This window comes from Pogona vitticeps, chromosome 3 (genome assembly GCF_051106095.1).
Source record: "Pogona vitticeps strain Pit_001003342236 chromosome 3, PviZW2.1, whole genome shotgun sequence".
Lineage (NCBI taxonomy): Eukaryota > Metazoa > Chordata > Lepidosauria > Squamata > Agamidae > Pogona > Pogona vitticeps.
In genome coordinates this window covers 261639514-261666407 of record NC_135785.1, presented here as the reverse complement: position 1 = coordinate 261666407, position 26894 = coordinate 261639514, and the positions used below count along the sequence as shown (strand labels likewise).

Genomic DNA, 26894 nt, shown 5'->3' with positions numbered 1-26894 from the left:
GGCAGATATAGGAAGCTGGACTAGATGAGTCCTTGACCTGATCCAGCAGGGTTCTTCCTATGTTCTTTTGAGTTACAGCTTGACATGTATGAAAAGATAAATGTGCAGCATTCTTGTGCAGTCATGTACAGTGGTGCCTGGCTTTACGATTGCCCCGCACTACGACGAATCCGCTTAACAACAATCTTTTTGCGATCACTTCGGGAACCGATTCTTCGCAAAATGACGTTTTAGAACAGCTGACCAGCGGTTTCAAAATGGCCGCTGGGTAATTAAAATGGCTCCCCGCTATGTTTAGGGACAGATTCCTTGCTCTACAGGCAGCGAAAATGGCTGCCGCATGGAGCATCTTCTCTGGACGGTGAGTTTTTACCCCATTGGAATGCATTGAATGGGTTTCAATGTGTTTCAATGGGTTTTTTTTTTTTTTTGCTTTACGATGTTTTTGCTTAACAGTGATTTTCCTGGAACAGATTATCGTCGTTAAGCGAGGCACTACTGTAGTTCTTGCTGTTAAACTACAGGGTCATCCTAGTTTTAGAGGAGATAGCCATGTCAGTCTGTGCTAGCAAAAAAAAAAAACTACTATATTTTAATTTGAACTTTTGTGGGCAAGTCCTCTTCCTCAGATCTGTATATAGCAGTCTTTAAAGTGCCACATCCCTTCACGGATTGCTGCCTTGTCATGGCAAATGGGCTTGAGTAATTCAGAGAAGCTATGGGCTATGCCGTGCAGGGACACCCAAGACGGACAGTGGAGAGTTCTGACTAAACATGATCCACCTGGAGCAGGAACTGGCAAGCCACTCCAGTATCTTTGCCAAGAAAACCACATGAATAGAAACAAAAGGCTAAAAGATACAATGCTGGAAGATGAGCCCCTCAGGTCGGAAGGCGTCCAACATGCTACTGAGGAAGAGCGGAGGACAAGTACAAGTAGCTCCAGAGCTAATGAAGTGGTTGGGCCAAAGCTGAAAGGACGCTCAGCTGGGGACGTGCCTGGAAGCGAAAGGAAAGTCCGATGCTGCAAAGAAAAATACTCCATAGGAACCTGGAATGTAAGATCTATGAACCTTGGATGTGGTCAAACAGGAGATGGCAAGAATAAACATTGACATCCTGAGCATCAGTGAACTAAAATGGATAGGAATGGGCAAATTCAATTCAGACAATTGTCATATCTACTATTGTGGGCAAGAATCCCATAGAAGAAATGGAGTAGCCCTCATAGTCAACAAAAGAGTGGGAAAAGCTGTAATGGGATATAATCTAAAAAAATGATAGAATAATTTCAATATGAATCCAAGGGAGACCTTTCAACAAAACAGTAATCCAAGTTTATGCACCAACCACCAGTGCTGAGGAGACTGAAATTGACCAATTCTGTGAAGATTTACAACACCTTCTAGAACTGACACCAAAGAAAGATGTTCTTCTCATTCTAGGGGACTGGAATGCTAAAGTAGGGAGCCAAGAGATAAAAGGAACAACAGGGAAGTTTGGCCTTGGAGTTCAGAATGAATGAAGCAGGGCAAAGGCTAATAGAGTTTTGTCAAGAGAACAAGCTGGTTATCACAAACACTCTTTTCCAACAACACAAGAGGTGACTCTACACATGGACATCACCAGATGGGCAATACAGTCAACCCTCGATTTACAAACTTAATCCATTCTGGAAGGAAGTTTGTAAATCGAAAAGTTCGTAAATAGAATCCAAATATCCCATAGGAATGCATTGAGAACCCATTAATCTGTTCCACCTGAAGGGAAAAAAAATACCCCCCAAAATAAAAAGGACACAGCATGCCATGTCAGAAGGCACTGGGGTTTAAAAAAACAACCAAATAAACACAGGAAGACCAGAAGGTGCTGGGGTGCAAAACAAAACAAAACCCCAAAATAAACATCAGAGCAAGTCCCGCACTGGGACTGCCAAAAAAAAAAAAGAGCAGAAACATAACCCCCCCCACCCCAAAGCCACCCTGTAAAAGCCACCCAGAAGAGTTTTTAAAAAGCAGCGCCCTACCTTGCCACTCCAAAGCCTCCTCCAATGGCACTCACTACCCCCCCCCCCACCGGCTGCAGCCATGGCGGAGGGTGAGGCAGGCGAGCGACCAGAACGCCCTGGCCAGGTTCAGCCTCCCGATGCCGCTGCGACACCGCAGCTCCGGAAGACAAAGGGAGCAGATCCGATTCCTCCACTCAGGAAGGCGGGAGAAGCTTGGGATGGAGCCGTCTGGCGAAGCAGCGTAGAGGGAAGCCTGCCCGAGCTCTCCCTGGGGTTGGTGGAGGAGAGCTTTCCTTCGGCACTGCCCTCGCTCCTGGCCCCTTAGGTCTCCCGGGCTTCCAGCGCTATTGGGGCAGCCCTTTGGGAGAAGCCGGGCAGCAGAGGAGAAAAGGCGGGAGCCGATCCGGCATTTCTCTCTTCCCCCCCCCCCGCTTCTCCCAAAAGGCTGCCCTGACGGTGGTTTCAGCAGTGATGGGGGGGGGGAGGAAATGCTGGATCGGCTCCCTCCTTTTCTCCCCCCTGCCCGGCTTCTCCTGAAGGGCAGCCCCGATAACAGCACTGGAAGCCCGGGAGGCTGAGCCCAGCCGGGATTGTCCGACGGTTTGAATTTCCCGCCCTTTCCCCTGCCGTTTTTCCATTTGTAACTTGCTCAGTTCTGAAGTAGATGGAAAATTTTTTCCATCGGAGCAGTTCTTAAGTAGCAATGTTCGTAACTAGGGCTGTTCGTAAGTCAAGGGTTGACTGTACTGAAATCAGATTGATTATATTCTCTGCAGCCAAAGATGGAGAAGCTCTATACAGTCAGCAAAAACAAGACCTGGTGCTGACTGATCATCAGCTTCTCATAGCAAAACTCAAGCTTACATTGAAGTAAGTAGGAAAAACCACTGGGCTAGTCAGATATAATCTAAACCAAATCCCCAAGGAATTATACCACAAAGATTTGGATATCTTGCACAACCCAGATAGTGTGGCTGCTGACCTTGAGCCAGACATCCTGGAGAGTGAAGTCAAGTGGGCCTTAGAAAGCCTGGCTAACAACAAGGCCAGTGGAGGTGATGGCATTCCAGTTGAACTATTTAAAATCTTAAAGGATGATGCTGTTAAGGTGCTACATTCAATATGCCAGCAAGTTTGGAAAATTCAGCAGTGGCCAGAGGATTGGAAAAGATGAGTCTACATCCCAATTCCAAAGAAGGGCATTTGCAAAGAGTGCTCCAAAGTATTGAGGCCTCCACTCATTTCATATGCTAGCAAGGTTATGCTCAAAATCCTCCAAGGCAGGCTTCAGTAGTATGTGGACCGAGAACTCCCAGAAGTACAAGCTGGATTTCGAAGGGACAGAGGAACTAGAGACCAAATTGCTAACATGCACTGGATTATGGAGAAAGCCAGAGAGTTCCAGCAAAACATCTACTTCTGCTTCATTGGCTATGCAAAAGCTTTTGACTCTGTGGACCACAGCAAACAACTGTATGGCAAGTCCTAAAAGAAATGGGCGTGCCTGACCACCTTATCCATCTCCTGAGAAACCTATATGTGGGACAGGAAGCAACAGTTAGAACTGGATGTGGAACAACTGATTGGTTCAAAATTGGGAAAGGAGTACGGCAAGGCTGTATATTGTCCCCCTGCTTATTTAACTTATATGCAGAATACATCATGCGAAAGGCTGGACTGGAGGAATCCCAAGCCGGAATTAAGATTGCCGGAAGAAATATCAACAATCTCCGATATGCAGATGATACCACTCTGATGGCAGAAAGTGAGGAGGAATTAAAGAACCTTGTAATGAGAGTGAAAGACGAGAGTGCAAAAAACGGTCTGAAACTCAAACTCAAAAAAACTAAGATCATGGCCACTGGTCCCCTCACCTCCTGTGAAATAGAAGGGGAAGATATGGAAGCAGTGAGAGATTTTACTTTCTTGGGCTCCATGATCACTGCAGATGGAGACAGCAGCCACGAAATTAAAAGACGCCTGCTTCTTGGGAGGAAAGCGATGACAAACCTCGACAGCATCTTAAAAAGCAGAGACCTCACCTTGCCGACAAAGGTCCGTATAGTCAAAGCTATGTTTTTTCCAGTAGCGATGTATGGAAGTGAGAGCTGGACCATAAAGAAGGCAGACTGCCAAAGAATTGATGCTTTTGAACTGTGGTGCTGGAGGAGGCTCTTGAGAGTCCCCTGGACTGCAAAGAGAACAAACCTATCCATTTTGAAGGAAATCAACCCGGAGTGCTCACTGGAAGGACAGATCCTGAAGCTGAGGCTCCAGTACTTTGGCCATCTCATGAGAAGAGAAGACTCCGTGGAAAAGACCCTGATGTTGGGAAAGTGTGAAGGCAAGAGGAGAAGGGGACGACAGAGGATGAGATGGATGGACAGGGTCACCGAAGCGACCAACATGAATTTGACTCAACTCCTGGAGGCAGTGGAAGAGAGGAGGGCCTGGCATGCTCTGGTCCATGGGGTCACGAAGAGTCGGACACGACTTAATGACTAAACAACAACAAAAGTGCCACAACGTTTTTATCTTCTTTTATTATTTTTCTTTCGTTTTGGTCTGATAGGATAGTTTTAAATACCGTGGGTGCCTGTGTTTATGTCTGCATTTCAGAAATCTCCCACAGGAGAATTGAATTATTCTTTAGTATTGATTCATTTTTGCGTCAATCGGCTAGTGAAAGAGGGAAGTGTGATTTTCTGTTTATTTAGGGGCTTTACGATATGATACAGAAATTTTATCAGAAAGGCTAGTGTTCTGTAACAAGGAAGAATTTTGTACTGTAGTTAATGAAACAAAGTGTGAGGTTGAGTGGTAAAAGAATTGCACAATCTTGAACTTTGTTACTATGAATTTGCAGGGTTTTTGTTTTTACAGTTAATGAAATCTCAAAAATTTTTTGTAGGAGGCAACAGTTTCCAATAAAAAGATTTCTAAGATAGTGGCAAAATCCTGTTGAAAAACTTTGTACCAGCATAACCTGGATTGGATACTGGAAGCCTTTACTGTAATTTAAAGTAATGAAAAGCTTTCTGTTCACTCCTTTTATGATCTGAGTCTCACTAGGGCTTCCTTTTGTCCTGGGGGACACCTTTGGGAGGCTTAGGACAAGGGGACGGAGTGTTTAATAATAATAAAGAAAGAAGTTGGACTGCCGCCAGCAATCCAGTTGTGATTATTTTGCTGTTAAAGTCCCCCTCCCCCCAAAAAAAATCATCCTGAAGCTCTCAAAGGGTTTCTCAGGGCAAAATGGATCCCTAAGGAGCTTTGGAAAGTAAACCAGGAAGACAAGAAGTTTTTAATTACTTCAAGTGAAGAGCTTCTGCCACCTGATCTTTTTGTCCATTATATTAAAAAGCAATTCATGTGAAGTTTTTTTTAAAAGAAAGATTATTTTAGTTGCCTTCTTGCAGCAGTAAAATTTACTTTTTTGATTTTTGGTAAATAGATTCCTTGTACTATATGTATTCTGACATGAGTGGTCTTAACCGACCAGATATAAATAAAATAAATAAATAAATAAATAAATAATAAATAAATAAATAAATGAATAAATGATAGCCAGCCATTTATTTAGTACATTTTACGAACTGATAAGGCTTGTTAAAAGCTTAGGACACATCTGTTCTATTTGGAACAAACCCCATTCACTTTAATTGGGATATTGCTACAAAGACAGGCCAGGCTTCCTTTGGTTCTAATGTGCAGGTTTTTTAAAAATTTCAAATTGTGTCAGGTGGAGTGGGTAGATAATCCTGAGCCTTGGTCTGTCAAGATTCTCAGTCATCTATGTGAGGTTATGTGGAAATTGAGTCATGGCAACTGGACTTCTTTCTTGTTAGGTTGAAAAGTTTCTCTACTCATCCAAGTACGTAGCTTCTTCAGTCTGAGGAGAGTTGGTAGGAGATCCCTTATATATCCTCCATGTTGATTTCACTTCTCCCTGGTCTGAATAGGCTCCTTAGAAGGACAAAGGGCTGGGGGTGAAGGATAATCCCACCTCTGCAGTCCTTCTCCACCCATTGTCATGCGTCATTAACAGTTGTTAACAGTGGCCTTTCTGGTGGGTGTGGTCCGGATCTTTCTGGGGATGGATGAAAAGGCAGCATGATAAATAGGAGACAGATTGTGTCTAAGGCCTTGAGTGAGGGATTTTCTATATGCACGTGTATGGCCTCCTCGACCCTTCTCTCAAACCACCTATCTTCTGGGTCTAAATTGAGAACATGTTGGTCATCCAATGAGCGTCCTTTGTCCTTCAAGTGAAGGAACCCTGCTGATTGTGGTCCTGAGCCATTGCCCCTCCGGTGTTGAGCCATTATCCTGTTCAGTGGCTGTTTGGTGTAGAGCTTCGAACACTCCTTTTTGCATTGGACCACATATACCCTGTTGTGTTTCGGTGGGCGGTCTTTTGGGTAGACTAGTCTCGCCCTTAGTTCCACCTTAACAAGAAAGAAGTCCAGTTGCCATGACTCAGCTTCCATATATTTGAGCGTTAGTGTTTTCAAAGTACACTGTAGGATACAGGGACTTTGATATGGTTTGGCATATGAGCAAGGAGATGCTTTTGAGACAGGAAGTTGTGGAGTGTCAGACTTTAACCCACAGTGCCACCACATCAATAGTTTTGCCCATCTGATTTAATAAGATCTCTTTAATCCTATTAATTTAATGTTGTAGCTGACCTTGTTTTAAAACATATATTGAAAAACAGCTTTGGGCTCACAAGAGAGAAAAGAAGGGTATGACTAAAATAAACAATGAATGAAATAAACGAACAGGTTTTGGGGTCAGACTATTCCTTTATATCTCCACATTCCATGGTAAGAGAGTGAGTCCTCTTGTCTGTTCCTCAGGGAGAGAACATGAGGGGGGTTCTTTCATTAATAGCTATACCATTTCAGGGCAAAATTTGTGTATGGTTTAGATGTACCTCTTCCTCTATTCTTTTTCCCTTAAAAGACTGTCCTTTGACTGCACCAGCGTTTGCATCTGGAAATTGTACAACATAATCCTACACATGTTTACTTTGAAATAAGTTCGACTGAACTCATCCAAAGCAAGTGTGGTTGGGATAGCAGTTTTAGATACTAATATGGTGTATCTGTTCTAAAATTACAGAGTTTTGCTATGGCTTGAATCTTTCTGCCAGCTGATGCACTTGCCCTCTTGAACTGCATTAGAGCTTTCATGGGTTTGAACTCATGACAGCTGCTAGAGTCTAAACATGACATTGAAAAGAACATTGTTCCTTTCCTTATTATCCCCGTCAGTGCTGTTGAAATGTTAGAAGAATGCCTGTACAGTTATACAGTATGTATGGCAGACCTGGGCAAAGTGCGGCCCGAGGGCCACATACGGCCCACGAGCTGCTCCTGTCCGGCCCGCGGACAGTTTTGAACATCAAAACCATTTATAGCTTTTCGTCTAAAGTTGATCAGTTGCTTATCTTTAACATGCTGCAAAAAACCTCTTTAGAATTTGTGAAGATTAACAAGTTTAAAATAAAAACAATCATAACATCATTGTTTCATTTTATTTTTAAGTAAAGTTGGTTTGGCCCCCGAACACAGTTCAGATTTTTCATGTGGCCCCCCTATAGAAATTAATTGCCCACCCCTGATGTATGGTTATGTGTCTCAAGGATGTTAACGAGTTTTAAGTTTTGTTTGTATCTTGTGAAAGATTATGCTTGTGTAGAGGTTCCTAGCTTCAAGCTGTCATTTAGTAGTAGAAGATGGATGATGGTTTGTGGAATGGGGTGGCAGAGGAACAATATGTAGCAGACGTCAGCGATCATGATGTGAGATAAAAAGTAGGATGCAAAAACATTTAGAAGAATTAATGCTGAAAACTGTTTCACTGTTGAACAAGAACTATATTGGACCATAATGGTGCAACTTGGTATATGTCTTTGAATGTGGATTGGGAAACAATGTTTTTATTTTAATTAAGCTTTGTCCTTTATACTGAAAAAACATCTATACTGAAATTTCACAGTGCTTTTGTGGAGGTGAAGAAGAGTTTGCATTTTAACTTAGGAAAAACTTACCATAATTGTTACTTCTGTGCTAAATCTCTTATACTGTATTTGCAGATCCACTAAGAAATATCAACATGGGAATTTAATAGCATGAAGGACCAGAGCAAGTAAAGAAAATCTCTTGTCTGCCAGTTTTGTCTAGACATTTGCCCTTAATTCCAGGAAATATGTTTTGCAATTGTGCAGGATTAAGTGGCAGAACTGGTTGACATAGTTCTGTTGATGTTCCAAAGCGATTGCTAAATATATTCACATAGTTTGAAAACGCAAGATGCAGCTTAGCTTAGAATCATAGGGCAGATTCCTGTTCACTTGTACAACACAGTTAGTTGGACTTTTTTGGCTCTTGTCCAAGAAGGTGTACCCCACTTCCTTGGGCAAATATAACCCCCTGTTTGCTGAAATGAAGTGATCTATGGCTTCTATAGTGGGACGTGGTGGCGCTGTGGGCTAAACCGCAGAAGCCTGTGCTGCAGGGTCAGAAGACCAGCAGTCGTAAGATCGAATCCACGCGACGGAGTGAGCTCCCGTCGCTTTGTCCCAGCTCCTTGCCAACCTAGCAGTTCGAAAGCACGTAAAAAATGTGAGTAGACAAATAGGTATCACCTCGGTGGGAAGGTAAAACGGTGCTCCCTAGTCACGCTGGCCACGTGACAACTGAAACTGCTGGCTCTACGGCTTGAAAAACGGGATGAGCACCGCCCCCTAGAGTCGGACACGACTGGACTAAAAATGTCAAGGGGAACCTTTACCTTTACCTATGGCTTCTGTAGTAGAACTGCAGTAGAACTGCTGGGTAGCTCAGTGAGATGGGTCTCTGGTTATGGAGCCAGAAGGTTGGGAGTTCAATTCCCACACGGTGACTCCATGAGTTCGATTCCCACACGGTGACTCCAAGATAGTGGCTGGATTCAGTGATCCACAGGGTCCCTTCCAGCTCTGCAGTTCAAAAGCTATTATTATTATTATTAAAGCTGACATTGGATGGAGCAGGACAGGCAGAGCATAATATCCAATGTGTAGGTATTCTGTATGATTATGAATAGAAGGAAATCTCTGTGCCACCAGAAACCAGACTGGAGGGATTAGGAGATAAGACCCTCAGCATAAGAGTGAGAAGAGAGAAACCTGTTTTTGCTGGTGCATTCCCTCCACTGTACCCCTTTGCCATTGAAAGGCAGCTGTGAATCAAGAGATATTTGGACTCAAGCTTAATTGCAGAACCAGTAACTTCAGGGCCCAGTCACTAGATTTGGGTGCTAGGCAGATTTTTTTTAAATTTTAGCTTTTTATTTATTGGGTGGCTCTACTTACAGATGCCAGAACATTGTGTTCACTAGGATTGAATGCAAAGGACTCTGTTCTGATGCTTTGCATCCTTATAGCTTGCCAGAAGTTTACTGGTATCATATAAATAACAAAGAGGACATGTCTGAATGAATTTGATCCCTTAAGGCACAAATCCCAAAGAAAGAAGATATCTGAGAAGCTTCTGCAATATTCGCTTTTGTGAGTTTGCACCATTTCTGGGATATTTTTCTACCTTGGGACTCTTGAAATCATGCGGCCCAATAGAATTTCAACATTGGGTAAATTGTCTTGATGTTTCCACCGAGAGAATGAAAACGAGGTTTGGTTGATAAAGGAAATGATTTGAGGAAGTAAATTTCCTTGAGAAGAGCTTTGAAGTGTGTAAAATTGGGGGTGGGGAGGAAACAGCTTGATGTGGAAATTAAAAAAAATATATAGGTTGAACTCTTCAATGCAGATGTAGAGAGATGAAGCAGAATTCATAGGTCTCAAACGGAGTGCAAATATACCTGTATCACTAAATGGAAAAAAAAGAGTGGGCTCCTCAGAGAGAAATGCATTAAATAGATGGCTGTTTAATAAATTATATGAGTTTTCTTTCTCACTTGTATGTGGAAATTTTCAGATGCAAGGATGGATGTGAAGTTATAGTCTTCTACCATCCCTTTGGAATGTAACCCTGAAAGCAAAAGCTGTGGAAGGGGACTGCTTTGAAGCATTGGTAATAAAAGAGATTAATTGGTCCCCTTTATCCTGCATTATCCAGGCAGTTGCTGGCCTTGCATCCAAACAGAACAAACAAATCTGTTGCTGATGTATGTACCAAACCGCCAGTGAATGATGTATTTGGTGAGTGTTGAGAGTTGAGTGCACTGGATCTGGGAATCCTGCTCCAGTAATGGGCGTGATATTCTCACCCTACTAACGCAGCTGGTAGTTCTGATTGGTGTGTATGTGCATTGATTCACGTCAGTGTCAATCACAATAAGTCACTGCAAATTAAAAACAACGTTGGACCCGAATGTCATTGTTTCACGTCTATTCATTGTGCTAAGACGAAGACATTGCGCTAGCAGCTAAGTGACTTTGGTTAACTGCCTTGCTTCGCACTGATGCCTGTTCCGGCTGTATGAGAATGGTTAACCTGGAACTCCTGTCTTCGTTGTAGCTAAGATGTTTCTGGCAGGGCAACTTGTGTCTTCCGCGGCAGTTCTTGAAATTCCTTAAAAGCAGTTCTTAAAAATGCATGAACTCTCTTTTAAAGCTTGGCCATTTTTGCAGTTTTGCAGTGTTGTTGATTAAATGCTAATCATGTGCTTTTTCTCAGTTTTATACTGTATATCCTATTAATTAATACTAAGAGTGCCACACTATTCTTGGATACCATGGATGTGTGGTAATCTAGCCGGTTAGTAGCTGCAAGCTGTTCAGTGCTTGAGAACTTTTACATGTCAGCTGTCTGAAATTTTACTGTTCACATTCACGTTAAAATTGATTGATTGACTGATTGATTTTAAATATGTATATACCACCTTTCTCTAAAAGAATCCAAGGCGGCTTACAATATTACAAGAAATTAAAAGCTAAAATAATAAATTATTACAATATTTTAGAAGAATTGCACAGATATATTAAAACTTATAAATAACAGCAATATTAAAAGTAAAACAACAGAATACAATAATCCCTTTAGAAAAATCCCCTTGGTCAACCAGTCATTAAAAGGAAAGCCTGCCTGAAGAGAAGGTCTTTGTCTGCTTGCGGAAAGACAGAACGATGGGGCCAGGCTGGCTTCCGGTGGGAGGGAGTTCCAGAGTCTTTGGGAGCAGCCACAGAGATAGCAGTCTCTCATATACCCATCAAACATGGCTGTGAGGATGGTGGACCAAGAGAAAGGCCTCCTCTCATGATTTATGCAGGCCATAAAGGGATATGTGGTCATTTTAGATAGCTTGGATCTTAAGGCTTGCATATTTGTGCAGAAGTAGTGATGGCTGCTGAAGCAATATGAATTCCAAAATCCAATGTAACTGGCAGGATTTGATTTAAAGTGAATTGAATTTAAATCATGATTTGAATCACTGCTCAAAAAGTCTCACTTTAATTATGTTACTCCCCCTCCCAAAAGCTTGCTGTACCCTGGATGCGTATTTTTCACAGCTTGGCCATACACATTTTATTTTTAGAACACCTTCGCTATACATTTTAAGAAAGAATGGCTTGGTTTGAAAATCTTTCCGTATAGGTTTGCATTTATATCAGGAAATGGTTGTTTTAATTACCAGTGCTGATTTGAAACAGATAATTTGTGAAGACGTTGTTTGTGAAACGATCAGTTTTCAGTTCAGAACGTGTGCTCTTTCAGAGAGAGAAGAAAGGGCTTGACTTGTCTACATGAATCCGCACTATTTGGGAGCCTTTGTGTGTCACTCTGAAGGAATCAATGTCATGCAAATAAATTGTTGAGAGCAATCCAGGAGATTTTAAGAGGACTTCCAAGAATTTCCAGTATCATATCCTGATTGGCAGGGGTCCAGTAGGTGAGCTGCAGGATTAGAATCGTTTCGGTTAGAGTTAGAAACCAGGTTTGGTCAGGGGAGAGAGAGAGAGAGAGAGAGAGAGAGAGAGAGAGAGAGAGAGAGAGAGAGAGAGAGAGACACACACAAGAGAGAGAGAGAGAGAGAGAGAGAGAGATTAGCTGAAATAATCTGAGAAGAAGCCTGTAAGATCCCATAAAAGTGGGACATCGTCCAAAAAGAGTTAGATCTATGTAGAAAATGCTTGTAAAAATATTATATTAGTATTGTACACTCTTTCAGAAGTTGAATGATTCTGTTAAAATGATTGTCATAAAAGCACCCACTTGTTTGTTCAGATTGTTTCTGAGCAAATAAAGTAGTATTTCTTCTTCCACTGCAAATATTATAGAGTAGCTATAAGACTGGATTTAACAAACTTATTATATTTAAAAACCAAAAAAACAAGGAATAGTGTTTATATACCTGTGTCTAATATGGAATAACTATGGGTAGAAACAGTGGGCTAGTGTTTTCCCCATAATAAGTACGGTCAATGAGAATTGCAGTTTAAATGGCCATTGCTGAGTTTTAAGTGGTGGAAAGTAATAACAACAATTCTATATTATGTCACCAGGTATTAGAGGAAATGTAGATAAGAACATCCTATTTTCTTATTTCCCTTATGTACATTAAGGCAGAAGTATGATGTAAGCTGAAAAACGAACAAAACATGCAAACAATAAATGGCATTGTTGGTTGTGTGAAGAATCAGAAGGACATTCTTTTTTTTTCTGCACATGTGGTAAACTTGTGGACACTTGTGAAAGGCGACTTAAAGAATGGATATGGCGATTCCTCTAATAAACAAAGTTTCCAACACAGTATTTTCAGTGCCTTAATTTTTTTGCTAAATTTTTGCAATTATTTTTTTTAAAAGAACAAATTGCTAAAACTTGGTGGAAAGGGTGTGATAGTTAATAATGGAAAAATCAGCAAAAATTGAAGATAAGAGTTCATAGCTCTTGAGAGAAGCCGAAAATATGAAGAAAGTCTTAAGAAGTTAGAACTCATACACTGTATTGAATACACTAAAGGGAGAAAATTAGGAAATGGAATGGTAGAGAACGCTAGTATAAAATTGCGACAAGAAGCATGTTAAGGACCTGTATTTGTGTAAGTTAAATTGCACAATTCACTGCATCAGATTAATGGTAACTAACGAGGTGCTGGTCATATTACTAGGGGCATGATCGTTGCACAATGGCATGCTTCATAATACAGCTGGTGCTGTATGAATCAATGGCAGTTCACTGTATACAGTAACGCTGGCATTTTTGTTATAATACCTGTTGTGTGTTTGTCGTTATAACATTTTTACTACTGTACTGCCAGGTGTGTCCTTTAAAAAAACATTAAAGCCTGCTTTTTTTTACAGCGTCGTCTTCGTCACCTGCGGAACATAGCAGCACGGAACATTATTAATAGGAATGGCTTTCGGCTCCTGGATACCTACTTCACCCTCCACTTATGTGATAATGCAAAGATTTGTAAAGGTACACAAAACCTCTTCTGTTCCTGTAATTTCGCAGCCTGTCTTAAACAGGTTAAAATTTAGGGTGGAGGTAAATAGCATCATCATCAGCAGCCATACCTCTTCTGCAGATCTGGCTTAAGTAAGACCTTCTGGCCACCAAGGATGTGACTTTCACGGCAAAGTTGGGATTGGAAATTTGCCATCCTGGATTTATAATATATGCTTATTGGTTTTATTGTTTTTAAATTTGTAAACCGCCCAGAGTAGACCTTTGGTCTAGATGGGTGGGTTAGAAATCTAATAAATAAATAAATAAATTTGGCCTCATAAGCCAAGTCTGATGCCGTGGAGGAAAGATAATTGCCGTCACCATATACGCTGAATCCCACCTTCATGCCAGTGTCTTCCATACTCTTCTTTCTAAGAGAAAGAAGAGTATTAAAAATATTAAAACCTATTGCTGATGCAAAACTGCTTTTAAATGATGCCTGCTGCAGATTTCTTACTTGCATGCAAATCCTATCACAAGTAGCTGAGTTAGGCAGAATGGAGAAATGTTGCAGTCTGATCGTAGGCAATCTCTTGGCTTTCATGATGTCACAAGGATTTTTTTTTAACCTGAAGAACCTGTAGACATTTCTCAGCGATCAGAGCTTTCACCAACTTCTTTCAGAGAGCGGTGATTCGTAAAGTTCTGCCGTAATAGCTGAAATCCATAATGTGCAACACAGTCATTTTTCAAATTCCAAGCTTTCTCACGTCTTTGTTATTCACCCACAGAGCTTCAAAGGGATTACAAGTATATGAACAATTTGATTTGTACTGAGGACCCTTGAATGTTTTATACCTTCTGTATATCTGGCTTGACTCCACCTGCCTTTTTATTCTGTTAAGGAGATGCAGGCCCTTTGCGTGGAACTAAGCAACTCTTAATGGCTTTCCCGGCAGCAACGAATGCAAAGGATTTATGCCGTGCAGCCCCTTCACCCTGACCGTATTAAGACAGACCTGTGTGCGGTCTATCTTAATATTTTGCTAAGGTGCTTATCTCCATGGTAACTAAGCTTTTTGAACACGAGTTAAGAACAAGGAATATGACCTCAATGCTTGCCTTCATGGTCTGCGTTGCAGTTTTGAATCAGTCGAGTGTAGCAAAAGTTTAGCGCACAAAAAACTTGAGATGCATAAAATTATGTGTGGTTTGGAGAAAACAGATAGGAAGATGTTTTTTTCTTATGGGATGATATTGTAGCCCAAGTAAGTTAACTTTACTGAAGCTGCAGTGGTACATCTTCACATAGGGCATGTTTTAGCTGTCAGTTACAGCCAAGGTTCTAGTGATGGCTGTCAGTTTGTAAACTGGTTCAAGTCAAGGGGTCATCAGTAGCCACTCGTCAACTCCACTGTTGCAGGCGGTGTGTCTTAGGGTCTGCCATTTGCTGGGGAACCCGAGTCTGATAGCATGGTTGCCTTCTTGTACTGCCCATGTGCTTTCTATGGGGGAGTCTTGGCTGATCCGAAAGACCGGGGTCCTAAATTGGCCTTTTGTTCGCCTCAGCACGGCGCTTCTTCTGTGCTTAGCTCTGGATCTGAGAAATTGAAAGGAAAATACTGAAAGCAGATTTGTTAGCCATCTCAGCGGTTCATCTGCCCCTTGGGTGGTTATGTAGAGATCGTTCTTTCGGTTCGTCAGTCTACGAAGAGCCCCTCTTTTCAGAGCCTTAAAAGTGAAAATGTTGGTGTTTTGAAAAGGCACACGATCCGGGGGGGGGTCGCGGGTTAAAGGACCAACTTTTTCTGCCGTAATTTCTCGTCATGGTGTTCACTGAGTAGGTTGGCCTGCCTTCTTATTGTCATCTCTTTGCAAATCAGATTCCCCCCCCCCACGTCTCAAAAAGTCTGTGTCTTGCTCATATTTTGCACTGCAAACATGAAGGAACAATGCGTGGAGAATGTAAACATTGTTCTCAGAAGTAATGGAGTGTTGTCAGATGTCCATGTTTTAAATTCAATAGCGACATTTTTTTCCAAAATGAGTAGCTTTTTCTTGAGTGGTCACATGGTGAATAGGGAAGATATGGGCTTTGAACTTTGAAGGACTTGGACATGTTTTTTTTCTTCCAGAGCAGTTCTGTACATATTTATTTAGAAGTGAAGCCCGTTTTGTTGAAATGGGTTCACTTGCAGGTATGTTGTTCTCGATTTGCAGCCTTATGGTACAATCTGATACATATATTTTCAGAAGTTAAGTTCCATTGAATTCAGCAGAGCTTAACGTTTAAGTAAGTGGCTGCAAATTCCTGCCTTAGGCTTTTGTCTTTTTTTTTTCATTAGATGGGGTAGTAGGGAATGGCAGAAGCTTGGAAGCTTTATTTTCTAATAGCTAAAGAATGTTATTTATTCACTAAATGCATTATGCAGGAAATTTAGGGCACCACCCTTCCGTATCTAAAGCCAACAAATTGTTTCGTAGTACCTTTTAAGAGTACAATTCAATAGACCTAAAATAAACTTAGTACAGTTGTTCTAACTCTCACACTTTCTCTCTGTGTGTGCGTGTGTGCGTCTTTCTTTGTTACTCTGGTTAGGTAGATAGAACTTGGTATCTTAAGTGATACAACTAAACATTTTGCAAAATGTCTGAGTAGGAAAAAAATCTTGCTATTTAATGAGTCCACTTGATAAGCCGTGGAACTCTTTGTTTTCCTTCATATCAGTAGCTAATTTTGTGTAAAGCCATCCCTATTCCTAAAGCTTTGTCCATGTAATAATGCCTGTTTCCATTTCATGCTTAGGAAGGTAAGTTTAGGATCGGCGTCCAAGGTTTGAGGCTTTAACAGTGCAGCCTCTCTCAATTTGTTACTCTCCAGAACTGTCTGAGAGACAGCACAGCAAATGAAAGACATTTGCTACAGAAACCTCTTGGGTACAATTTCAGGACAAGTTGCTCTCATGATTGCTTTGAAGTAAAATGTTTCAATGTGTTTTCGAAGGCTTTCACGGCCAGGATCCGATGGTTGTTGTGGGTTTTTCAGGCTGTTTGGCTGTATTCTGGAGGTTTTTCTTCCTAACGTTTCACCAGTCTCTGTGGCCGGCATCTTCAGAAGACAGGAGTTGGAACTCTGTCTGTGTTCTGGTGTGGGGTAGTTGAGTAATTATTGCTGTGGGATCAGCTTCTTGTCCTTTTCAGGAGATTGGGTGATTATGGTGATCAGGGTGTTTTTTGTTGTGGGTGTTTTGTTGTGATAAGGGGGGAGATGGTCTGTCACTGTGATTGATGGGTGTTGTTAGCTAGTCCTTTGTGTGCAGTGATCACCGGTCCTTGTGGCTGGGTAGAGTTCATTGACCTCTGAATATGCTGGCCAAAGAGGCTGGCGAACATTAGGAAGAAAAATCTCCAGAACATGGCCAAACAACCTGAAAAACCCACAACTGTAAAATGTTTCAGTGTCAGTTATCATGAAGTGAATCTTTTTGTATAAAATTAATCTTTTGTAGAAATGGACAAATCTCTTTTTTTGTGATGCTAAATTTTTGCTTTCTGTATTGTGTATTTTAAACCTTTGCAGCCCAGCTGTTAAGTAATTCAGATCAATTTTGTTTTATAGAATTTTATAGGAGTGAAGTAATAAAGAATTCCCTGGTAAGTTGATTTCACTGTTGTCAACTTAATTACTTCTGTATTATGCTAATGGAATGTTTTTATATTTAAATCATAGAAGTGTCTTCAGGGTTTGTACAGTAGAACCCTTGTATCCATGGGCCATTGGTTCCAAGCCCCTTATGAATGCTGAAAAACGTGTATTATAGCAAACACGGAATTTTCCTTAATGTTTGTTTTTAGCTAGAAAGTTCCAAACCCAACTTTCTTCACAAATTCCTTAGAAAAGCTTGAGATTTCAAAAATGTCCGGAGCAGTAGAAGCAATTGTGGGAGAATGCAAAACTGGGAGATCTATTCATCCCTCGTTCTAGATGCAGCTAGGCTCTGACTCTCATCGGCCTCGGTCAATTTAGTTAGTATGTAGGAATGATGTGACTTACCTGGTCTAACAATATCTGGGAGCTCTCCTCTTCCTGCCTTTAAGGCATGTTCATGTACAAAGCTTATACTGAGTTTGAATATTCAGCCGTTTGTAAAAGAAGATGTTCTCAGAAAATTTCCTGTTGGGATAATCCATACCATCATGGTATCTTATTATTTTAATAGTTTGCTTGTATCCATAGGAATTGCCTGGAACTGTGTTGAATTGCGTTGTGTTCTGAGTGAATCCTTGCATGAATCCAAAACACAGTATTGGTGTATACATTTGAATTTCTGAACCACGATTCTCATAACTACACTTCCTGGGGAGATTGAGGGATTATAATCCAAAAACATACATGTGCACACCTCTAATACACATGCTCTAATACACAATAAGGGCAAAAGTAAAGGTTCCCCCTGACAATTGTCTGACTCTAGGGCGCGGTGCTCATCCCCATCTCCAAGCTGTAGAGCTGGTGTTTGTCCGTAGACAGTTTCCGTGGTCAAGTAGTCAGTGCGACTAGACACAGAACGCCGTGACCTTCCCACCGAGGTGGTGCCTATTTATCTACAGTACTCACATTTTTACATGCTTTTGAATTGCTAGGTTGGCAGGATGCAGAATACAACACCGCTAATACACAGTACAACAGATATTGTGTGCTGAGGGAAAAACACCTCTAATACATAGGCATTCTGTGCTATGGGAACATCCCCCACCTCAAAAACTGGATTGCCAATACTGTGGTGGTGTAAAGTTCCAAAGAGGGTGAATTAGAGGTACTGTTTAGACTTCTGTGACTGAGGTCTGGACTGATTAATGTAAGCTAGCCCATTTGAGATAGGATCCCCGTATCCACAGCACATTGGTTTCAAGCTCCCCCGCAGATGCTGAAAACCGTGGATAATAGCAAAGCTATACATAGCATGGTAAAAGGGGAAAAATCTAGATTTTTACTATGTATTACCAGACCTGGCCATAAGAGAGACCATGCTATCTGTTATTCAACAACAAGAATACCTAGTGTTAGATTCCATGGAGGAATACAGTGGTGCCTCGCATAACGATTTTAATTGGTTCCAAAAAAAAAGTTATGTGAAACATCGTTATGCGAAACACCATTTTCCATAGGAATGCATTGGAAACCGGTTAATCCGTTCCAATAGGCACGGATTGCCGTCCTTAAGCGAAAAAACCCATAGGAAACATCGTTAAACGATACAATGTATCCTCCATTGGAATGTATTGTAGCTGACTCAATACATTTCAATGGCTTTGCGAAGTCAATTTTTGCAAAATTAAGTGTGTCATAAAAGGATCCAAAATGGTTTTAAATGCTTGGATTAGCTTCTGCACCCTCTAAAACGGATGCAAAAGTTAATTTGGCTTTGATCTGACTTTTCGTTAATTAATGGTGAATTTTTTCCCCCCAACTTTTGACAGCTGTCAAAATCTGACAGCTCCATTATTTCCTATGGGGGAAGAAAAAATTCACAAAAAATTAATGAAGACTCAGCAACTGTTCTAAATTCTTGGGTTCGTTAGAGGACCCCCTAAGTTGTGTGCAAACCTGATTTGGCTTTGATCTGAACTTTCGTTAATTTTTTGTAAATTGTTTTCTCCCCCATAGGAAAGCATGGAGCTGTCAGATTTTGACAGGTCCATTGGTTCCTATGGGCCAAAAAAAAAATTCACAAAAAATTAATGAAAAGTCAGATCAAAGCCAAATCAGGTTTGCACATGACTTAAGGGGTCCTCTAACGAATCCAAGCATTTAGAACCGTTTTGGACCCTTCTAAGACACTTTTTTAATTGGAAAAAAAAACATCGTTAAGTGAAGCAGGGGACCTAAAATTGCATTCGTTATGCGAAGCATGGTCCCAAACTTCGCTAAGCGAAAATCGCCCATAGGAAACATCGTTATATGGTGCACATTATTTTCTAAAAAAACACATCGTTATGCGAATTCATCGCTAAACGAGGCAATCGTTAAGCGAGGCACCACTGTATCTGAGTCCCTTCATGGGGCTGCTGTTTTTACAGATTCTCTATGAGAGACTTACAGATTTGCATTTTATTCACCTCTGAAAAGGAATCTAATTGTGGTCATACAAGATTTTGTGCCTTGCCTTATATAATTCAATTCTTCTTTCCTGGATACCCTTCAGAATTTTGACTTAAAAGTTCAAAAAGGAATGTTTTTCTTCTTTAAAAGATTTATTTATCAGGCGAGTAATCATGTAAGAGCTCTAATATGTAAAATTCATTTGAGTATATAAACCAAATGAGAATATATTGCAAAATCCACAGTCCTCTAATATAAAAACTTTCTAGTTCCTCTGTGTAGCATTTTTAATCTATAAAAAATGAAAGATTTACTAAAAGTATGGTCTTCAAATGGCATAGAATGTAAGTTTATTACTTTAAAAGATACAATTTTAAGATTATTTTCTTAGTAAAAAGAATAAAGCATATAAACTCTCATACAAGTCACTTAAAATCTCTTGTTTCAATACATATTATTTGTACAAACAAGGCTGAGCATGGCAAAGCATAGGTTCTAGTGAATAAGTCACATCCCATTACATAATTCTCACCCACTCCAAGCAGCGATTCTCCCCCTTATTTGCAAAAACAAGGTTCACGTATCCTAAGATGTTCTGTAAACATGGTAGAAATCTCTGTTTATATATCTCTTGGTGTTATGCATAGCCAAAACAATCTGTTGTGGGACACTAGCTTTCCTAAGGATCTGGGATGTCAGCATGCCCTAATCTCTAAACAATGTCAGGGATTTTTTTAAGGCCAGGCAGACTGTGTAGTAACCCCTCCATTTGAGTAGAACTGGACAATGCATTTTGAATGTTTATTACATGCTGTTTACATTTTCCATGTTATGAAATCTTCATCATTTGAATTTCTTATTTGCCATAATTTTTTTTAATTAAAACTCATAATTGATAGTAGCATGGTCTCTGACTCCCTCCAGTGGCCAGTTCTGCTGAATACATTGTGAAAATATGTATTTCTAGTTTATGTTTAAAAATATTTTTAATATTTTCAGACAATGGATAAGTGAAACCATGGATCCTTCAGATTTCAGGAATCTTACTGTATTTGGATCGGTTGTTTGAGCTGATATAAAACAGCTTAAAGCATGGTCCGTTTCAGCCCTCTTTCGGCTTTGTCTTTCTTTGCATGATGTCCACAGAACCCAACGTGGCGAAGTCTTGACTTTGGCCTGATGCCCGATCGCCTTGATACGTCTGTCTCCTGTTTCGTGGTGAGGATCTGGGGTGGCAAGAATGATACCTATCAGCTGCTGATTGAGTGGAAAGTCAATCTAGACGGACTCAAATATTTGGGCCAACAGGTAAAATAAAAGCATATGCCTGCAGACTTCAACTTCCTATATGAAATAAATTTTCAACAAAAATAGCATTTTTCATCGAAGGAACGGTTTTATAAGAAATAAAAATTAGTAACTATTGAGAGAACACACCAGTAAGAATTATTCTCTACCGATTTTGATAACTGAACCTGATACCTGCCCAACGATTAAAAGTCTTTCTACTTGTTTGGTAATTTTCTATTTGGTCTAATCCCAGAGTTGTAGCTTTGAGTTTGCTGCATCTTAGATAAATACATTTCTTGTGCCATTAGATTTTATGGGAGGGTTCAGTCTTTAAGATGTCATTGCATTTACTTGTCCATAGGAACAAGGAAGAACTTGACTAATTCTTGAAAAATGTATTGCCTGTTTCATGAATGCTACCTTAAAGGTTAAAATAACTGTGGTAGGAACTGAAAAATCTCATGTAACACATTGGAAATAGTGGTTCCAAAACTTTTTGGCATCACACCCCTTTCTTCTTTCTGAGAGACTCTGGTGCCTCCCCACCTTTTATCCAGTCTTCTTGTTTAAAAAAAAATCAGTTTGTATTTTAAATTAAAAATACCACAAAAACTTAGCTGAAACCATTTTAATATAAGAGTACGGGCACACAGTTTTTTTCCACAAAAATTTAGTTAGTGTCCTTTAAGAAATTAGCAGAATCAAAATGAATGTCATGTGAACAATGATTAAAATCTTACCATCTCATTCCCTTCTCCAAGTTTCTTCACACACACTAACACAGTGTGTGCCATTTGGGAACCAACTAGTTGAAGCAAGAGGTCAAGAGTTGACTAAATCTCTAACTTTGTTTTTAATTAACAGATACACGCTCGTAGCCCAAATGAAATCATTTTTGGACTGAATGATGGCTATTATGGAGCTTCATATGAACAAAAGGTAGGATTGAGTACTGTGTATGCTGTTCATGTTTTTGTACTGAGTGTAATATTTACACCAAGGTGCCTAGAAATAAGCCACATGGCGAAATCTTCTCTTTGGCTCTTCTGTGGAAGGCCACTGTGGTGACTATTAAGTCAGACACATTTAATTAACGCCATATAATTCACTGCAAAAAGAAATGAGCTCATTTCTGCTGGAAATGAGCTTGTTTTACTCTGCAGTGGATTACGGCCCAGAATATCTTTTGCAACAGCTTGGGCCAGTAGTTTAATGAATGCATAGTAAATGCCACCTTCAGTACAATGGCAATTACACCCTAAAATTATGTTTTTGGACTTCTTCCTTGAGAGAGGTCACAGCTGCCAAGTCTGGCAATTAGCAAGGGTAGCAGCTAGTATAATGCATGACACACACAGATCCCAGAGAAAATAAATGTATCTATTTATTATTTAATTTGCATACCATCCCCTTAGTGCAGTGCACTAATAAACAATAAATAAATAAATATAATAATATTTAAAATAAATAAAATAAACAAACGCAGAACAATATATAATAAAGCAGTCAAAGATGTAAAACAAATGGCACCAAAAAAATCATATTATCTCTGTGATAGGCAGGGTTATTGTGGAAGGCCTCCTTAAAAAGCAGTGTTTTGAGCTGCCTTCTAAACATTGACAGGAAGGGGACCAGGTGCAGCTCCACCAGGAGCTTGTTACACAGAATTGGTGCCATCGTGAAGAAGGCCCAGCCTCTTGTAGATGATTTCTGGGCCTCTTTTGGGGTGGCTACCAGGAGGAGCATTGCTTTGGGAGAACATGGTCCCGAATGGTGGAGGATTTTATACATGGGTGTCAGAACCTTGAACCTGATCTGGAACACAGCAGGTAACCCACGGAGGTGAATCTGAAATGGGGGGATGTGATCAGACTTGCTCACACCAGCCACCAGTTTGGTCGCCACGTTCTGGACTTGCTGTCGATTCCAGGTCAGCCTCAAGGGAAGTCCCATGTAGGGAGCGTAGCAGTAGTCAATCTGCGAGAGGGCCATTGCATGCACTAGCCTCCTGAGGGAACCCTTGTCTAGGTAGGTGCAGAGTTGGGAAATAGCCTCATCTGCTTAAAGGCACATCTGGATGTGGCTGCAATCTGGGAATCCCAAGAAAGAACCTGGTCCAAAAGAACACCCAGCATTTGTTTAAATTGGCAGCATTTATTTTTTTTGGGGGGGGGACCTCTTATAATCAAAGGCGTTCTCTGTTGACCTTTCTCTAGTCCTAAGAATTTTGCAACTCTGCAGTTAATACAGACTCAGCAAATAGCCACTCTGTGGCTGAAATTCCATAACTACTGTATAAGACTGATCATGTCAACAGCTGTAGCAGCTTTTCAAAAATAAAACATCTCTATCTCCCCCCCCCCCCCCCAAGACTCCTGAGGTTCCCGTAGAAGCTTTTTCATGGTTGGAAAGCCATTGGGGATGGCACGACAATCACCGTGGGAGGGAGTCTTTAATTTCCAAAAATCCCCATGGGTGGGTTGACTTTATCAGCAATGGAGACCTTTGGGAATTAAAGACTCCCCCCTCATCCTGCAGCTGTCAGTGGTGTCACGATGAAAGGGAGTCCATGGGAACCTCTGGACGTTCGGTGGAGAGAATCAGAATGGTTTTATTTCTTTAGAAAGTTTGCCCCTGGTGACATCATAAGCCCCGTGGGGTGTACCTGGATGACTTAGAGCTGGAATGACCCAGAAGAACTTGATGTACAGTCTTGAAGAAGATGTTTTATCATGGAAAGCGTGCCGTTTTGTTTTTAGTTTTCTGGTGGTTTTGTTGTTGTTGTTCTTCATGGTTGCTTAAAGGTATCCCATGTTCCTGTATCTGTAGGACCCGAGGTTTAGCCTGTATGGGATTTATTCTCTCATTGGCTTTGGGCCCACAAAAAGTAACAGATAGTGAAGTGCATGTATTCAGGTGTGCAAGGGATGTTAAATCAGGGTCTGGGCAGGGGTCTAGAGTACATAGCATCCAGGATCATGGCAAAACAGCAAACATCCCATGGAAGAGCTGCTTTTTTTTAGTCATTCAGGGGATAAAATTAAGAGAAAAGGGACCAATAAGAAAAAAAAATGTATAATTATTTTCTTGGCATCAGCTTTATGGATGGGATGGGTGATTAAGTGTCACTTACAAGATAACTGCCTAATAAAGCTGACGCCTTTTTGAATTGCTATATGTTATCTTTCAATGTGTGTGAGGAAGGGGGTTCCGAAGTGGCCAGTATCTAGTTCTGCACATCCGTGTAATCTCCCAGCAGGTGTGCATGCCGTCCCCTCTCCCCTGAAAAGCTGTGACCATTAGGCTCTCGAGGCCATGATAGAAGCAGAGAGATGCTCTGCCTGTATCATTTAGGTACCTCCCACCCTGGTGGAGAACTCCTCCTTGGCAGGGGCAGTTCTTGGTATCTGTCGAGCAGCTAAGTGGATTAGAAAGGAACATTCTTTCCATGCATTCCTGGGTGGAGGGGAGGGCGTTTATAGGCACTACTACGTGTTTCCTCACTAGAGCTTTTTTAAAGGGCTCTTCCTTCTCAGAAGTCTTTTAAGGTTGAACGTAAAGCTTGAATAGTCTTTTAAGACAATAGCTTCACGATGCTTTTGATTCTCTTTTGTGAACAGAATATGTGGAAAGTCTTTTAACAGGAAAACGGGACCTGACTGCCATGTCATTAGAAATGCAATGCATCTAATTTGCTGCCATCTTTGCCTTCAAAGGGCCACCCAGGAACCCAGAAAAATAACCTCCTTCAAGTGGATCAGAACTGCGTCCGTAACTCATATGATGTCTTCTCTTTACTTAGGTAACTTTTTGGAAAATCCTGATGTGTTTTTTTGCCATGAATAATGTTATAAAAACATAGATTTCCTGTGTTGAGTAATCTGTTAGACGAGTGCTCTGGCTTTTTAAAGTGGAACTGACCAGCGTTGAATGTGGAGCCTTTTGCCTGTAGCGTAGGTACTGCTCACATTGAGCTAAAGCTGTTGCTGAGTTGTTCATAGGACATGGTAAAGGGCTCCCCCCCCCTGCAATCTGGACATCATCCCAGAGATGGAATGAGGTAGTTTGATGCTCTTTGGACAAGCCCTGCAATGCCTCAAAAATTGCACAGGGCTACTTTGTCCGTCCTTGTCTCGCTGGTGCATTGCTCCTCCCATGGGATTTGTTCTGTGATGCATCTTATGGGCTGTTAGGACATAGACAAGAGAAAACGGTGTTCTTTTCTCAGTTCACAGACTTGCCAGGTTTATAGGACCAGATGAAGTAATCCCTAGGATACATAAGATTACCCTCTTGTGTGGGGGTGGGGGTGGTGCACACACTTGTACATCATTTATACTGCTGGAATATTTGTCACACGGTCGTTTTGACTGCATGTTGGACAGCTTCCTGTGAAGAACCTGATCTTCAAGAACAAGCCCCATGGCTTCTTACAGGTGGAGATGCTCCAGAGCGACAGACGTGGGTTTGCAACTGCATAATCGGATGTTCCAGCACTGCAGATGACAAAAGTGTCTTTAAGCCTCTTGCCTTCACAGCTTCATCTCTGCTTATTCCTCCTTTGCCATGAAACATCTCATGCAGTCCCCATGGGCCCTCTTTCCTTTATATCCCGTCATTTAGAATAAATGATTGGCCTAGAATTAAGTTTTTGATGGTGCCTGCTCATCTTCAAAGGCATTACGTATCTGGGCTAGCCAACTGTGGTTAGTTTATAGAATTAATGTGGAAGTTTAAGTGCTCGCCGCCTGATCTCTGGTATCAGAGGTATAGATCACGTCGAGAGTAGTTGCACATTCATCATCAGGGTGAAATCTAGGAGCTGTGGACTGGTTGTGAAAGTTATCTTTCTGTATGCCACTGTACTTTTCTAGCTACAGGAGGTAGAACATGAGGATTTAAGGATTTTACACTAAAAGAAACACACCTGCATGTATCAGTTACAGCATCAGATTCTTCTCAGACTCTCAGAACCATGTTCTCTGAAAGCAGTTCTTAGTTTGTATAATGTCCCTATGGAAGCAGTTCAGAGAGGGGAGCGGCCCGACAGAGCCAATCTTTTTTATTTAGATTTAGATTAGAGTAGGCATCCTTCAGTCTCGAGAGACCATGGTAATGTGCTCTGTATGGAGGACTTGGAACAGCATCTAGAGTGTTGAGAGTGACAATCCGTTCCACACTGAAGACAAATACAATCTGTCCCCTGTCCAGCTCCCTGATTTGGCTGGTTTCGGGACTGCCTCTCTGCCTCGGCCTGCTGGACAAGGGTCTCTTCAAATTGGGAGAGGCCGTGATGCACTGCCTGGCTCCAGGCTGAACGATCAGATGTCAGAGTTTCCCATCTGTCAAGGTCCATTCCTAAGGCTTTCAGATCCCACTTTCAGATGTCCCTGTATCACAGTTGTGGTCTCCCTCTGGGGCGATTTCCCTGCACTCATTCTCCATACAGGAGATGCTTTGGAATCCGACCGTCAGCCATTCTCACGACATGCCCAAGCCAACGTAGACGTCACTGTTTCAGTAATGTATACGTGCTAAAAATCCAGCTCGTTCTAGGACTACTCTCTTTTGAACTTTGGCTACTAGGATGGTATATTTTCTATCTTATTCTCCTTTGTTTCTTTGGGAATACCAGCTTTTTCCTCCTTCAGACCCCAGGAATTACAATTCCTTTAGATGCAGTAGTATCCTGTTTGTGCGATTCCCCTGCACGTGAGCGTTATAGGTAAAAGCAAAATAGAAATAAAAAGTTAAAAAAGACAAACTGTTAAAGACAAACTCTTATATTTTTTTTAATGTGAACTATCGTGAACAAATGAGTTTCGGTTTTACCTATAATGCTTGCACAGACTAACACAGCTACCTCTTCTATAACTGTAATTGACTGGCTTCACTGAACATTTCTAGTTCAGCCCAGGTATAAAACAAGGCTTTGATATTTATCTTTCTTGCTGAGCTGCCTAGTCTGCTTCCTGATGTCCTCCCTGTTTCCTGACAGTTGGTATATGCTCTTGGAACTTTTGCTGGAGGTTAGAAAATGCCCGTGTCAGTGTAGCAAACCTACCAGAAGGTGTTGCTGTTGCCTCAGAAG

General features: G+C 41.2%; 1 protein-coding gene across 2 annotated transcripts in view; it reads left to right on the top strand.

The window, feature by feature from the left end:
• Positions 1 to 26894, top strand: part of UVRAG (UV radiation resistance associated) — a 105907-nt gene that overhangs the window by 4905 nt on the left and 74108 nt on the right. The window contains exons 2-6 of one of the 2 annotated variants that reach the window (XM_020809690.3): positions 13323 to 13440; positions 17030 to 17064; positions 20660 to 20821; positions 21668 to 21742; positions 24520 to 24605. In XM_020809690.3, the coding sequence (XP_020665349.3) occupies positions 13323 to 13440; positions 17030 to 17064; positions 20660 to 20821; positions 21668 to 21742; positions 24520 to 24605 (476 nt within the window). Of the gene's footprint in view, positions 1 to 13322; positions 13441 to 14397; positions 14462 to 17029; positions 17065 to 20659; positions 20822 to 21667; positions 21743 to 24519; positions 24606 to 26894 lie in introns of those variants that run through there. The other variant, XM_078390215.1, reaches the window with a different exon arrangement.